The 15,281-nt window shown below is 42.2% G+C and overlaps 1 protein-coding gene across 1 annotated transcript in view; it reads left to right on the forward strand.

Moving 5' to 3' along the window:
- LOC113434965 (protein unc-13 homolog A) overlaps window positions 1–15,281 on the forward strand; it is a 128,702-nt gene that overhangs the window by 69,139 nt on the left and 44,282 nt on the right. The window contains 7 exon segments of the mRNA XM_087922771.1: window positions 26–245; window positions 2,936–3,163; window positions 4,956–5,097; window positions 6,775–6,944; window positions 7,403–7,518; window positions 8,994–9,157; window positions 9,976–10,126. Of these exon segments, the coding sequence (XP_087778897.1) occupies window positions 26–245; window positions 2,936–3,163; window positions 4,956–5,097; window positions 6,775–6,944; window positions 7,403–7,518; window positions 8,994–9,157; window positions 9,976–10,126 (1,191 nt within the window).

Below are 15,281 nucleotides of genomic sequence, written 5' to 3' on the forward strand. Positions count from 1 at the left end.
ACTCTCTATTTTTTTTTCTCCATAGAAAAACCATGTTTACAAGAAGACCCTCCAAGCCTTAATCTATCCCATCTCTTGCACAACCCCCCATAATTTTGAGGTGTGGACTGCCACCACTCCCACCTATTGTTACGAGTGTGAGGGCCTGCTCTGGGGCATTGCACGCCAAGGAATGCGGTGTACCGAGTGTGGAGTGAAATGCCATGAAAAGTGCCAAGACCTGCTCAATGCCGACTGTTTGCAAAGTGAGGATCCCCTTACATGGTGGTTTTGGGGACAGGAGAAGGATGTTGTTTGAAACCAAAATTAGGGGAATATCAGGAACATATGCTATGCTGATGGTAATTTAGTGTTGTTGTTTGGTCACTAAGTCATGCCCAACTCTTTACAGTCCCATGGACAATAGCAATAGCACTTAAACTGCTTTACAGCAGAGGTGGGATTCTACCAGTTTGCACCTATTTGATACAACCGGTTGTTAACATTCTAAGCAGTTCGGAGAACCGGTTGTTAGAAGAAATTGCTGGCCTAATCCTATAAGGAAGGCAGAAAGGAAACATCCTGGTGTTGTTTACAGAAACTGCCTCTCCATTAACCTTTTTGTTACATTCTTGGCAGGACGAGACTTCCTGTCTCAGGAATGTCTCTGGAATTTTTCTCCCCTCCTTTGCTGGTACTTTGCTTGTGTGGAGTGACCATTCAAAGTTACAATGGCACTGAAAAAAGTGACTTATAACCATTTTTCACACTTACGACTATTGTAGCATCCCCACAGTCACGAGTGGGCAGGCGAGGAGATGCGTGCCTCAATGTGAGTGATGTTGAGTTGGCCACACCCAGCCAGTCACATTGCCACCAAGCCATGCCCCCCAACTAAGCCATGCCCACAGAACCTGTTGTTAAAAAATTGAATCCCACCCCTGCTTCACAGTGCTTTACAGCCCTCTCTGAGTGGTTTACAGAGCCAGCTATTGCCCCCAAGAATCTGGGTCCTCATTTTACCCACCTCAGAAAGATGGAAGACTAAGTCAACCTTGAGCCAGTGAGATTTGAACTGCCGAACTATTGGCAACAGGCAGTCAGCAGAAGTAGCCTGCAGTACTGCATTCTAACCATTGTGCCACCATGGCTCAACCGTGCCAGACTCCATCTTCCTCCCCTGTCTCCTGGCGTTTGCCCAAATTCATGTTCATTGTGTTGATGACACTATCTAACCATCTCATCCTCTGCCGTCCTGTTCTCCTTTTGCCTTTAGTCTTTCCCAATATCAGGGTATTTTCCAATGAGTTCTCTCTTCTCATTTAGTGTCCAAAGTATCTGAGCTTCAGCTTCAGTGTTTCTCCTTCCAAAGAATAGTCAGGATTCCTTTAGGACTGACTGATTTGATCTCCTTGCAGTCCAAGGGACTCTCAAGAGTCTTCTCCAGCCCCACAATTTGAAAGCAGCTGATGGTAATATTTTGTATCAAAAATGCAAAGGATCCGTAAACTCTAGTAATAAAAGTCAAGGAACCCAATGAAAAGATGGGACTAAAATATAAAGAAAGCCAAGTTAATGACAATAGACACACCAACCAGCCTTAGTACTAATAGTGAAGATATTGAAGACATAGAGAGCTCCCAAGTCTTAGGATCAACCATCAAGAGTAAAAGAACAAGGAGTAAGCAATATGCCATGACTGACTTGGAAGAGGTATTCAGATGGTCCAATATGTCTATACCTACAAAGGTCAGAATAGGACAGATAATGGTATTCACTTGACACGACAGAGAAACGAAAGTTGGACTTTGAGGAAACATGATAGAAAGGGTATTGGTATTGATGCTTTGATGTTGTGGGGGAAACTTCTGAGAATACAGAGGAAGTCAAGGAAATAAACAATGGATTATAGCAAACAAATTAACCCATAGTTCTCACTGACCAAGCTCAATTTATTCTACTTCGAACATATAGTATGTAAATATCCAGCTCTCTAGATAAGGTTTGAATATTGGAAAATGTGAAAGGAAAAGGACGAGGATAACCAGTAGCAAGCTAGACAGACATGGTTACAATGGTGATGGATGTATTATTGGAAGACCTGAAGAACCAGGTTAGAGGCAGATCATCATGGAGAAAATCTACCTATGTAGTCACTAAAAGGCAACACCAGTTTGATGGCATATAACAATCACCATAAGGAAGGAGAAGGCAGAGTTGTATGTGAAGCACTAATAGAGTCAGAATCTTCAAATTAAATCTTCAAATTAAAATCAAATAAATGCATTACATAGTTGTTTACTGGCTGCATGCAGTTATTTATTTTCCCTCCTGTTAAATGATACAATTCATTATCAAAACAAATCAAACAAATGGAATTCCTCAAATACAGATAGACAACCGATGACATTTCCGATGCTCAGAACTTCAACTCCTAGCAAGCGGGGCCAGTAGTGAGAAATTCTTGGAGTACAGTTCATTTGTAGGACTATCTAGAGCAGGGGTGTTAAACTCAAGGCCTTTGGGCAGTATCAGCAAAAATGGAGCAGGGGGGCAGCTCCATTTTTGGCCACGATGGCCTCCTGCAACTCTCTGCCAGCAAAAATGGAGCATGAGGGGGGCCCTCCTGAGCTCTGTTTTTGCTGGCAGAGGGTTGCAGGAGGCCATCGCAGCCAAAGACTGAACTCGGGAGCCTGTTTTCACTGGCAGAGCGCTCGGTCACCACAGATGCCCCCTGACATGAGTGATGTCAAACTGGCCATGCCCACTCTGGCCCCCTGAGGTCAAACACAACCTCTTGATGTGGCCCTCAATGAAATTGAGTTTGACACACCTGGTCTAGAGTCTTACGGTTTGCCTACTTGTGCTGTTATCAACAAAGATAACAAACAATAATGACAGTAACCACGATCATTGCATGTGGGATTATCAATACTATATTTCTTCTGGTGCACAGGGGCAGCAGAGAAGAGTTCTAAACATGGGGCAGAAGATCGCACGCAGAATATTATTATGGTGCTGAAAGACCGTATGAAGATCCGGGAGCGGAATAAACCAGAAATCTTCGAATTGATTCAGGAGATCTTTGCAGTCTCCAAGACCACCCATACCCAGCAGATGAAGGCAGTCAAGCAGAGTGTTCTGGATGGTACTTCAAAATGGTCAGCCAAGATTAGCATCACAGGTACCATGCTGATAACTTTCCGAACTTAGAATAACTTTATTGTCACTTTAAATGTACACTCATCTGCATACATTAAAATAAAATTTTGTTGCATACAGTTCTCACCACCTCCAATATACACTACATAAACATGACAAAAAAATTATGCACATACCCACATATATGTATTCTGGATTTCTTCTGTGCAGGCGTGCATGTAAGAACAGACCAATCTGTTAAGTTTTTGTTTTACTCTGATTCTCATTCTTCAAACAATTTTTTTTCTCCCCTATTTCCACATCCACATGATGTTCTGTTTATTTTCTTCAGTTTTTGAAGTGCATGCCTTCTAATGTGTTATTTTCTAAACATTATTTGATGCACTTCTAATGCATTCATCTGCACAAGTAATTTTGTCTTTTATACTACCCCCACTAGTATTTGAATTTAAGCGAGCACTTTCTTTCTTCCCCATGGACTTTTTTTGTATGCTTTTTGTTGGGTATTCATTAAAGTGTATTACAAAATGCCAAAAAATGAGACAAATAAAAAAGGAGAATGTTAAAGAACAATTGTCCTTTAAATAATTTGTAGGCTTAAGATCAATTTGAGCACATGTCTCTCCATCTCTGGAGACAATTATGGACTGTGGAGACATCCATGCAGGGGTGGGATTCAAAAATCCCAGCAACCGGTTTGCTGCTCAGTTGCTGGGTGGATGTGGCCAGGTTGGGCATGGCCTACCAGTACTTACGGTTTGGCCATTTTTCGCCTTCCCAAGGGTCCAGAGGCTTTCCTCAGGCCTCTGGGAGGGTGAAAACGGCCTTCCCCCGGGCTCTGGAGGCCCTCTAGAAGCCGGAAACAGGCCCATTTCCGGACTTCTGGAAGGCCCGTTTTTCCCCCTCCCAGAGCCTCCAAGCAGACCCTGCACTTACCTGCATCGAAAATGGGCCACATGGAGACTCCTGAGAGGGTTGGGCTGGGTGGCCATGGCCAGCCAATTGGTTCAAATACCGGTTCAGCGAACCAGATGCAAATTTAACATCCGGTTTGCCCGAACCATTCCGAACCAGTAGAATCTCCCCCCTGCATCCATGTTTAATTTATTTTGGTCCAGGTTGAGGAGAGACATAAAAGCATATCAAAACTGTTTTTCCCTGTTGACATTTTGGGATCAAAGAGATCTGTGATTTTTAGAGAATATTCAATAATGCTTCAGCTGCCTGAAGTTTTTGGTACTCAGTTTAATCTGAAAGGTAGCGTGTGAATCAAACCAAAAATTAGGGCTAGCCATCTTTCATACAAGAGCCAGTGTAGTTAAGGCTGAAGGCTAGAAACCAGGAGACTGTGAGTTCTAGTTCCACTTTGGTCATGAAACCAGCCAAAGGACTTTAGGATAGACATTGTGCTATCCAGACAGTTTATAGTTAATTGGGAATTGGGATAGTTAGTTAGGAATTGGGAGCTGTCCCCTTAAGGGAATGCATCATGGTAAATGTAGATAAGGCATCCTGGGAAATGTAGTCCATGTCATGTGGTCACATGACTGGATTAAGCAATTAGCTGGATTTGAAGGCATACATTTTTTTAAAATGCACATACAAATGGACAAATGCATTGTTTTTATTCTAATCAACCTAGAAAAAAATGTTAAACTCTTATTATGCCTATTATCTAACCCTAACTTTTTTCATTTGTTTTCTTTGTTCATGTGTTGCTTTTGTTGTTGTTGTTGTTTTTTGGGGGGGTGGGGTATTCTGGTATCCTTCTGCCGAATCAACATGGTACTTGCGTGTGGCTTATGTATTTGTAGTTGTTTGTGCACAAGGCCTCCAGGCGAAGGATAAAACAGGCTCCAGTGACCCCTATGTAACCGTCCAGGTTGGAAAGACCAAAAAGAGAACAAAAACCATTTATGGAAATTTGAACCCCGTCTGGGAGGAAAACTTCCATTTGTAAGTGAATCATAAAGCATCTGTCTCTAAGGCGTTTGGGTGGGAATGCTACAGTGCCTCCTTAACTGACACACAAATTCACACCAGCAGGCTAAGAGCCTGCATTAGTTGGATCTGATATCCTTTAGCAGCAGCAGAATGTGCCTAAAGAGGTACAAGATGTTCGGCAATGTTCTACTTTCCATTCCAAACATTGTTCTGATGTAATGGTATGTTGGAAAAACTTTGAGAGACGGGGAAGAGACGCTGCCAAGGGAATGGTCAGATAAGAGAGAGCATAGCCCACAACAGGATAGTGGGTGGAGGAAAAAGCTAGAACCCATCCCTAGTTTCTTCGGATGAAAGAACATGTGGGAAGGATTGTCTTTTCAGGCTTGTAAGATCCTGTCAATGTAGCTTTACAATAAACTCAATTTCCCACCAGTCAGTTAGAACTGAAGAAGATTCTTGAATGAGAAGCAAACTGTTTTCAAAGGAAAAAAACCAAGAAAGTCCAGTTGCCTTTTGGAAAAAAGCACCTTTGGGACAACCATGACCTGGATAATTGAGAATCTCCATAGACACAATAAAGTAAAGTTAGCTTATCTGGTTATAATTCCTGTCCGATTTACCCCACAAGGTGGACACCCAAAAATGACTTCTACATTTCCAAGATAAACCTTTTACTATATTCTTGGAGCTAAGGGATAAACTTCAAAATCTTTCTTGTCCCCTTCCTAACCACAAAACATGACCCATGATTTTGAAGCAGGAAACAGAAATTACAAGCTAACCGTTATTATGGCCTTCATTCTTCCACACTTCAAATATATTTATTGTAGCCTGCAGGCACCAAATATCCAGATTAGTTAGAAGTAGGTAGGATCAGGCTCCTATTTCTTTGAGATTTCTTTGGCTCCCAGAAATTAAAAAAACTGTTTTTCCAAGAATGTGGAACTGCAGCCTCATTTCTGGAACTGAAACATGTTTAGTTAGCAATAACAGTTATTGGAGAGAGTCATTTCTGTATATCAAGACATTCAGTTTAGATGTTGCTTTATATATCTGTGGCAGAGAAACATTCCTGAATTTTCTCAAGGGAGAAGATTGAAGGAAGATTTCCCTTCTACTCCCAACTTGGGATTTTATCTTTTTCCCCTTTCCCAGTTACTTTAATGAAGGCTTGTACAAGGCCCACTGCCCACAGAGTACAGGAATAATTGATAATTGTAGTAGAATTTTTTGCATGGCAGGTAGAGGACCACACTTTCCATCTTTGCTGGTTGATCTCCAGAGTATCCCCTCAGTTACTGCCCGTTTCCCCCAAAATTAAAAATTAATTAAAAATTCTACTTACAGTTAGAAATTAATAATTTGCCTGGCAAATTAATGAATAATGTACATAATTCCATAATATAAGTGGATTTTTAATTAAAGGAAACATTGATTAAAATACTAAAATATGCAGAGTTAGAAATGAAGATAAATGGAGGGAGGGACAGAGGCAGGGATATAATTAATGTTGAGGGTAGAGAGATCTTGCAAGGAAATGTGTAATGGGCTTAGTAATTACAAGGTCTCCTGTAGGTTCTAGGAGTCCCTGAATGACTTGCCTTTCCCTTAGTAACTATATCTCCTCTCATAGTGACAGTTTTTATTTATTACTTCACCTCTTTTCCCAATTTCCTCCACGACCAGTGAGTGTCATAACTCCTCCGATCGAATTAAGGTTCGGGTTTGGGATGAAGATGATGACATCAAGTCTAGGGTAAAACAGCGCTTCAAGAGGGAATCTGATGACTTCCTGGGTCAGACAATCATTGAAGTGCGGACACTGAGTGGAGAAATGGATGTCTGGTACAATCTGGGTAAGCAGTCATCCAGCTTCAACAGGGACATATTTATGGGCAGCCTTCCATCTCAATGAGTCATGAGCATCCATAAGTCCTAAGAAGGAGATCACTTCTTCAGAAAAGAGCCTGGATTTATTCATTGTCTCAATACTTGTAATATGTTCGGTCTGACATATAAAATCTAGATCTGGTAGCTGGCCGTTGACTTCCGAGATACAAAGCTCAAGGAAACCAGGCTTGAAGTTAAACCCACGCATACTATCAGCTCTAGAACAGTGGTTGCCAACTGGGAGAAAATTTTAGTGGTCCGCAGAGACTCATTTTGGCCATGAAAGAAGTGGCCTGGGAGTCAGGCAAGGCGTGTTTGAAAAAAAGTAGGACACCCCTCATTAAAAGAAAAATCCCCTTTCCCTCATCAATCCTGCAAATAGCTGTAACACCAATCTTCTCTCCCCATCTTGGACTTGTTTCAGACAAGCGAACAGATAAGTCAGCTGTATCTGGAGCTATCCGATTGCACATTAGTGTGGAGATCAAAGGAGAGGAGAAAGTGGCACCTTATCATGTGCAGTACACCTGCCTTCATGAAGTAAGTAAAAAGGCACACAGCAATTCAGAGGTTGCTTTTTGTGGTATGATGCACTGGTCCCAGCCCTAAATACAAATATACTGGGAAGTGCAGGGAGCCATCTCATCCTGTTATAGAACTGGGCCGAAGTGTAATGGTTGGTTCCCAGAGTGACAAAGGTTCATGAGACCATAATGTAAGAGTCAACTGGACTGAAATGGGCACCTATAGAAAATGAATGAATGAATGAATGAATGAATGAATGAATAAGCAAGCAAGCAAGCAAGCAAGCAATTGCAGAATCCTCAGAGAACCACAGGAAGGCTGTTAGAAAAAAATATGGAGTTAGAAGGACCTTGGAGGTCTTCTAGTCCAGTAGTCCCCAACCTTTCCAGCTTGTTGGCCTTGTGTGTGTGTAGGGAAGGGATGGTTCTGTGTGAGGGGTAGGTGGGCACACAGCTCCATTTGTGAGATGGTGGGCGCATGCACCCACTGCTCACACAATTGGGACTACCAATGCAATGTCCGCTACTAACATAAGTATAGTTGTGTGCGTACACACGCTCACCCACCACTTACATGGACCGGTTCTGAACGGGCCACAGCTCAATAGTGGGCCGCAGCCTGGGCGTGGGGGGGCTCTGTTTTAGTCCAACCACCTGGTCAAGCAGGAGACCTTATACTACTCTAGACAAATGGCTGTCCAAACTTTTCTTAAAAATTTCCAATGATGGACCAACCATCATTGCCCTAACTTCTGAGGGCAAGCCATTCCACTTTAAGTAGTTGCCAAAGAGTGTTTGCTTAAAAAAAACTCATCTCATTTAATAAAATATGATTTCTGTTCCTAAGGAAAATAGATCTACTGATGGATATTGTGTCTATCTAAGCACAATGGTTTTGCTGAGCTTTTCTCAAGATAATATCAACATTAGTTAAAGTTAATACTTTAATACTTCCCACAATGGATGACTGACTGGCTGGAAAAACTGATGAAATTAGCCGAGATGGCTAAATTGACTACCCCAATCAAATAAAAGAATACAGCGAAGTTTGTTTCCACTTGGAAACCAATTATGGACTACGTTCTTGAGGTGGGGGGAAAAAATGAAATTTTGACTTTGGGTTTTGCTGGTTAGATAGGTTTGTTTTTTATAGAAGTGGCTACTGTATTACAGTATTACACCAAAAAAAATAATAATGAGGCTATATGTTATTATCCTACTGTGCTAAAAAGAGTTGGACATCAATGCTTTTCTTTCTTTTCCCTCTTTTATTCTACAGTTTTTCCTCTTCTCTTTTTCCTTCCCTACTTTCCCTTCATTTTCATTTTTCTTTGTATTTAATATTTTGATAAACTAATAAAAAAACCTGAACAACAAAAAAAATCATAGCAACATTCTGTTGACTTCGATATGGACCACTCTCCTTTCTTGACCTCCTCAGTCATGGGAGTCTTCTGATTTAATTTTATTCCTTCTCTAAATGGCTTTTAGAACCTATTCCATTTTGTGACGGACATCCAAAACAATGGTGTCGTCAAAATCCCAGATGCAAAAGGGGACGATGCTTGGAAAGTATATTTTGACGAAACTGCCCAGGAGATTGTGGATGAGTTTGCTATGAGATACGGAGTGGAGTCCATCTATCAGGCTATGACGTGAGTATCTGTAATTCAGGACAGACTGTATATTTATCTTGGATCTCAGAACATCTAAATTCCAGAGATTCAAAGGCAGGCCTTCTTGTTTAAAAAAATGTTGATAAAGAATAGAGAATTATTACTTGAACACGGTGACCAAACATGTAGAGTTATTCATTAAAGAGTCTCGGGTTGCAGTTTAGCTGGATGGCCTTCTACAGCAGGGCTGAGCAACTATGGTACCTTTACCACCTGTGGACTTCAACCATGCTGGCTCAGGAATTCTGGGAGTTGAAGTCTGCAGGTCGTAAAGGCGCCATAGTTGCCCATCCTTGTTCTACAGGGATCTTGCAGATCAAAAGTGTGAGTAGAGAGACAATAGAAAGATGTAAAGACAGCAACAGTAGCAGTGGTTGTAAATTAAGTGCAGAAAACTACAGAGGTGATTTTGGAGAAAGAATGTGACAGTTAATGAAATATAAATTAAGTCCAGGACTGGTAAGGTACGTTAGAAAGAAACTTGACTGCATCTTGATTCTCTGGTATAATGGGGAGGAAAGGGAAAACATGGTCAGTTTCCAAGATTCTGTTTTTATATATTATAACAATAAAAATATATTTCCAGCAGTCTTTGCGATATCTGTTTCCTGACCTGGCTTACCTCCAAAGGGCTAAATGCACAGTGATAATTATTTTGTGACCATGAACCAAAATTGTGTAATAGTGAACTCAAAATTTCCTTAAAATGTCATATGGATCCACCAAACCCAAACTGTTCCTACCTCTGGCTTAGAAACTACCTGAAGTTTCCTTTTTCTCTGTGTTTCATGCTGCAGGCACTTTGCCTGCCTTTCCTCAAAATACATGTGCCCAGGGGTGCCTGCTGTAATGAGTACTTTATTGGCCAACATTAATGCTTATTATGCACATACCACTGCCTCCACCAATGTCTCTGCCTCTGACCGTTTTGCCGCTTCCAATTTCGGGGTAAGTCCGATGGTGCGTAGAACACTCATTTCTTACTTTTACTCTTTGCTTTTTTCCTGGGGGGTGCATGATGACAGAGGGGGTAGCCTGGCGAAAAAGGACACCTGATTCTTTGTGTGCAGCCACTCACTCAACCCCAGAAGAAATTTTGTGGGGGATAAATCCTCACAGCCTTATCCAATGATTTCTAAGGAATCATTTGATGTCCCAGGGGTTGGTGGTGGTATTTATGCTGCACATACCACTCCAATGGAAAGGGGGAACACGTTTGCCCAACCTACATAAATCAACACAGAGGTTGGTAAACTATGATTCAATGTGACCAAGAACAAACTCAAACAGGGTTGGGTTTAATAGTGAAAACAATTGGCAGGGATTACTGGAAAAATTTAACCAGTCCTGTGGTGCCTTTTTCCTAGAGCACTCCCATAGCAGTGGTCACAACCTGAAACCAGGTCAAAGCTCCCTGGTTTAATGGTTCTAGACTTCCAAATAATTAGGACAGCATTCCTTCCTTCCTTCCTTCCTTCCTTCCTTCCTTCCTTCCTTCCTTCCTTCCTTCCTTCCTTCCTTCCTTCCTTCCTTCCTTCCTTTCCTCCTTCCTTCCTCTTTCCTTTCTTCCTCCCTTCCTCCCTCCTCCCATTTCCATTAAACCTCCCCTCCTCTCCTCTCTCCTCTTCATCCCTCCCTCTCATTTCCCTTCTTCTCCTCTCTCCTCTCTTCTCCCCTCCCCTCTCCTCCTATTCCCTCTCCTCTCCCCTTCTTCTCTCTCCTCTCCTTCCTTTCTTTCTAAACAATTTATTTAATCCGCTATCCAAGAAGCAAAAAAGTAGTACATATGCTTCCTTCTTCCATATTGTCCCTATAGGAATCCTGAAAGGCAGGCTGGACTGTAAAGTCACCAGAGTCACTGAATATTAGGAAGCTTTGGGAATTCAGAACAAAATCTGAACTTGGATCTCTTCTACAGATAGCCCAATTTCACTGATCTCAAAACACTAACCATGCCAGACCTGGTTACTACCGTATGTGGGTGGAGGACCACCAGCATATTCCAGGGCATAGCATTGTAATGGGTTGAGAGTAACCTTGAGAAAAATGAGGAAGAACTATTCAGAGTTGCAAGATTGATGTCAGCCCTTCAAGATAGACCAGGCCTGGACTCCAAAGTCTGAAAACTAAAACTACCTTTATTATAGGGCTACACCAGCAGATTCTTGCAACTCTGAATGTGCCCCCCTCTCCACCTTTATCCTAGCGAGAATGCAATTGTACACCTCCCATGTCACCCTGGACAGTGAGATGGGTGGCATATAAATTAAATAAAGTCTTGAGGGTAAATTCTGGGGCACTTTCTCCATTTCCATTCTTAAGTCTATCTGGATTCAGATTTCTCTTATCTCACTGTTGCCTTGGCTGTTCTTCTTCGAGGTTATTCTCATAGCCCAGTACACACATAGACTGGAAAGTCAAAATAACAACCAGTCTAAAAAAGCCAGGTGTTAAGCTTTCCAGAAACACCTGGATGGATCCCTAAGAAGCAGTCCTGGCCTACATCAACCTTTGATCTCCCTTGGAAAGCTCTTAAGCCAGCAGGATATGCAGCTAAGCATGTCTGAACTCCACTGAGGGCCAGTTGTTAGATTGCCTAGACATCTCTCTGCATGCCACCTTGTGTTCCATGATGAAAGAAAACAAGCATAATATCAAAGAAACTTCTAGAGGTCAACAGTAGGGGTTCACAACCATTTGTACTTTGTATTCTGACAATGAAAACTTAGGGTTTGAGAGATGGGTTAAGAATGTAGAAGACTTTACTGTTGTTTTTTTAAGAGTGGTGATCTGCACAGTCCTGAGAGTCCTTCTCTTTATATATATATACAGATGTACAAATCAACTACTAAACCAGGAAGGCTTTCAAATGGTGACAGGATGTTGTCTGAAAGAGATGCAGCCGAGCCCCCCCACCCCCAAATTAAAATGTTTTAAAAAACAAGGTCATTTTGGAGATCACTTCCCTCAGAGCAACCATACTATACTTGTAGTTTACCTCCCCATAGGCTAGTTTCTGTGGGTAACTTCCAGTGATGTCTGGAAATATTATAAAGACTAGCAAATTGCCACATAATAAATGAAGAGCCTCCAGGGCCTGGTTAAGTATAGGAAAATGTTCTGGGGTCATGGACCAGAGAATTAAACTTTGAGGGATCCTGTCCTTGCTTTCTTCTGTTCCTCATAGAAAAGCAAAGATTTGTCCAAAAAAGAAGTTCCAATATTGAGTAGGAATGGAGTTTCCCAGTGAAAAGGTTTTTTAGAAAAACATCACAAACAGGCAGAGATTTGATTGTACCATCATGGCTGCCAACATGATTTTTGGAGTTGGGGTTGTCTTTGTTTTATCAACAAAGATCAGGTGATGATGCCATGGGAAGGGCTGGGGCTGAAAATCTTCCACCTGTTACAGGTGGTACATCTACCTTATATGCAGCTCTATCATTCCTCTCTATTGTAGTTGGTTCCTGTATCACATTGCCACTCTAGGATTCATCTCTGTTGTCCCTATGATGCATTTCATGTTCCTATTGCATTTTACTCTCTAGTAAAATGGTTTCTGCAAAGTGATAGCCTTTAGTGTGCTGACTTACTCTATGTGAAACACCGCTTGATTGCAGAATCTTTAGCAGCTTTTAAAAGTGGGCATGGGAGCATTTTCTCCCTGGAGCCCTTGTCTTCCCACTCCCTTCTATAAAATGCCCCTAAATCTCAATTAAGCAGATGGGATGCTGGGGGCTGCCTCTGACTCTCCAGTGGCCCATCTCTGTTTTAAAAGAGAAAGCTCGCAGATCATACTTCTAGATCTATTGACACTTCTTCACCTGCCTCACTTCCTATTGAGTTAGACAGTTGTAGTGAAATAAATTTTACTTCTTGAAGAAAGCAAACTAGTGGGAGAAGAAGCTCTCTAAAAATGGGAGGTTAGGGCCTTCTACTTCTGATTCTCAGTTGTCACCCTGGATTCATAATCTAGAAGCTGGTGACACTCTCCAGGCAGCATATGGCCACCCAGACTCGCTTGGCTTCCCCGTCTCTTTCTTCAAGCCTTGGCTTTTTATCAAGGTCACTGCAAACCACAACAAGGATTATGCATCTAATTGGGCATACTGTTATGGATCTTGAGGATCCACATTCAGAGGAATAAATCCAAGGGGATTCTGAAAGGACCCCTTGGAAGCAAACCTACACTGAAATGTTCTTCTGTTGAAGGCCAGGTCTCTCCCTTCCTACATCGAAGCTAAATGGAATGGCTGCTGAATATCACTTCAGTGTGGGTAAGGGAGCAGTTTCCACTACAGACTGGAGGCTAGTTTAGAAGGCACAGGATGGAGCTGGTCCACTCAGCTCTTTGCTCTACTTGTTGAGTTTGCTTACAGCCCATTCAATGGAACGCTATGGCCCCACAACTGCATAATGAGAGCAAAGCAATACAAACACATACACAATGGCTGCTGGAGCCTTGGACAAGATGGCTGCCTCTCTATTAACCCACTGGGTCATGAGGCTTAAGTGCTTCATGTCTCCCAAGTCTTTGCAAAGGCATCTCTTTGGCTGAGCTCTCAGGAAGCATTTGCCAATGAGAAGAGGCATCAGTTATCCAGTGAAGCCATGTCATCTCCAGCATGTATTCTCTGATTACAGATACACTGCATCATGCTTTAATTAGCTTTGGTGTAATATATCTTTTGTAATCTGAAAACTAGAAAACCTTATAAAACAGAGCAACTGGGAGCAAACTTTCCATCAAAAGGCAGATTTCCACTCTGCATCCGAAGTCCTGTTTCAGAAGATTAAGGCCCCAACTAGGCTCTCTCCTTGTAGTTTCTGGTGTGGGTGTGGGTATGGGTGTGTGGATTCATCCAGTGAGGTCCTTACATGTTTGCCCTGGGGGAAGTGACATCGAATTGTGGTCTCTTTCAGATAACAAATGCCGTTATGTTTTTTACCTTAACAGTGTCTCTAAAATGCATCTTCTCTCTCTTGTGCACTTTTAAAAAGTCAGCTAACAGAGGCTTGTTCACACACCGTTCGAAGCCAGTGATTTCTAACTTCATGGCTTTGTCTGACTTCATCCTGTTCCCTGAATCAGAAGTCTCCAAATTTGGCAGCTTTAAGACTTGAGGGTTTCAACTCCCAGAATTCCTCAGCTAGCCATGCTGGCTGGGGAATTCTGGAAGTTAAAGTCTTCAAGTTGCCAAGTTTGGAGAGTCCTGCTCTAAATCAAGACTTTCCATCACCGAACTTGAAACTATTATGGACTAATCGGCCGAAAGAACAAAGTTCACACGTTTTCGGATGGGGTGGGGATAAAGGGAACTCAACCTCTCTTTTCATCGTGACAGAGATATGTCTTAACAAGCCTCTGGATGTGCTTCTTTACATAGTCAGTTTCGTCCTCTGGTTAAGGTCTGTGTGGGCCTCTTTCAGTTTATGTGTCTTGAGTCACCGCTGCAAAAAGTTGTATTGTTTGATAAAGCAAATGTTAGGTTGTGTACAAATCTTGTTTCTTTCTTCTTTTTTTCCTCTCAGAGAGCCTAAAAATTGGGTGTTTCCCTTCCCCCCAAAAAACCAGACTGTGTCGCTTTAACCCTCTGTGTGCCGTGGCCGGTGCTAAGGCGTGCTACGGAGCCTATGTTTGCCGGATGCGCATCTGTGCTCTTTTTTTTGCAAGGATTGCTTCTCGTTGTCTCTTGTGCCTTAGGGCTAGAGGAAGAGGCAGGACAGGGGAAGGGGAGGACGGAGGGAGGGAGGGAAGGAGGGGGCTGGAGCGGGTGGGAACAACATCCTGGAAGGGGAGAGCCAGAAATGCATGATTGCAGCAACCAGGTTGGGATAAGGTTGGGGTGGGGAGAGAGGGAGTTTGGGAGAGCTGTGAAGCAAGTAGAGGGGACTAGTTAGGAGACTTTAGGAAGGTAGCTGTATATTTTTACATGGAGATTGTAACAGACATGACTATTCACAAAAGACATCCTTTACAACAGTAAAAAAAAAAAATCATATATGGAGTAAAGACATCATGTCACATTTTCTGAAAGCAAGCTTCGTTCCCTTAAAATTCCTTAATTATTTCATCCAAGGAAGAGTTTCCCAAGGCCATTGA

This window comes from Pseudonaja textilis, chromosome 1 (assembly GCF_049901715.1).
Source record: "Pseudonaja textilis isolate UNSWEBS1 chromosome 1, rPseTex1.2, whole genome shotgun sequence".
NCBI classification, from domain to species: domain Eukaryota; kingdom Metazoa; phylum Chordata; class Lepidosauria; order Squamata; family Elapidae; genus Pseudonaja; species Pseudonaja textilis.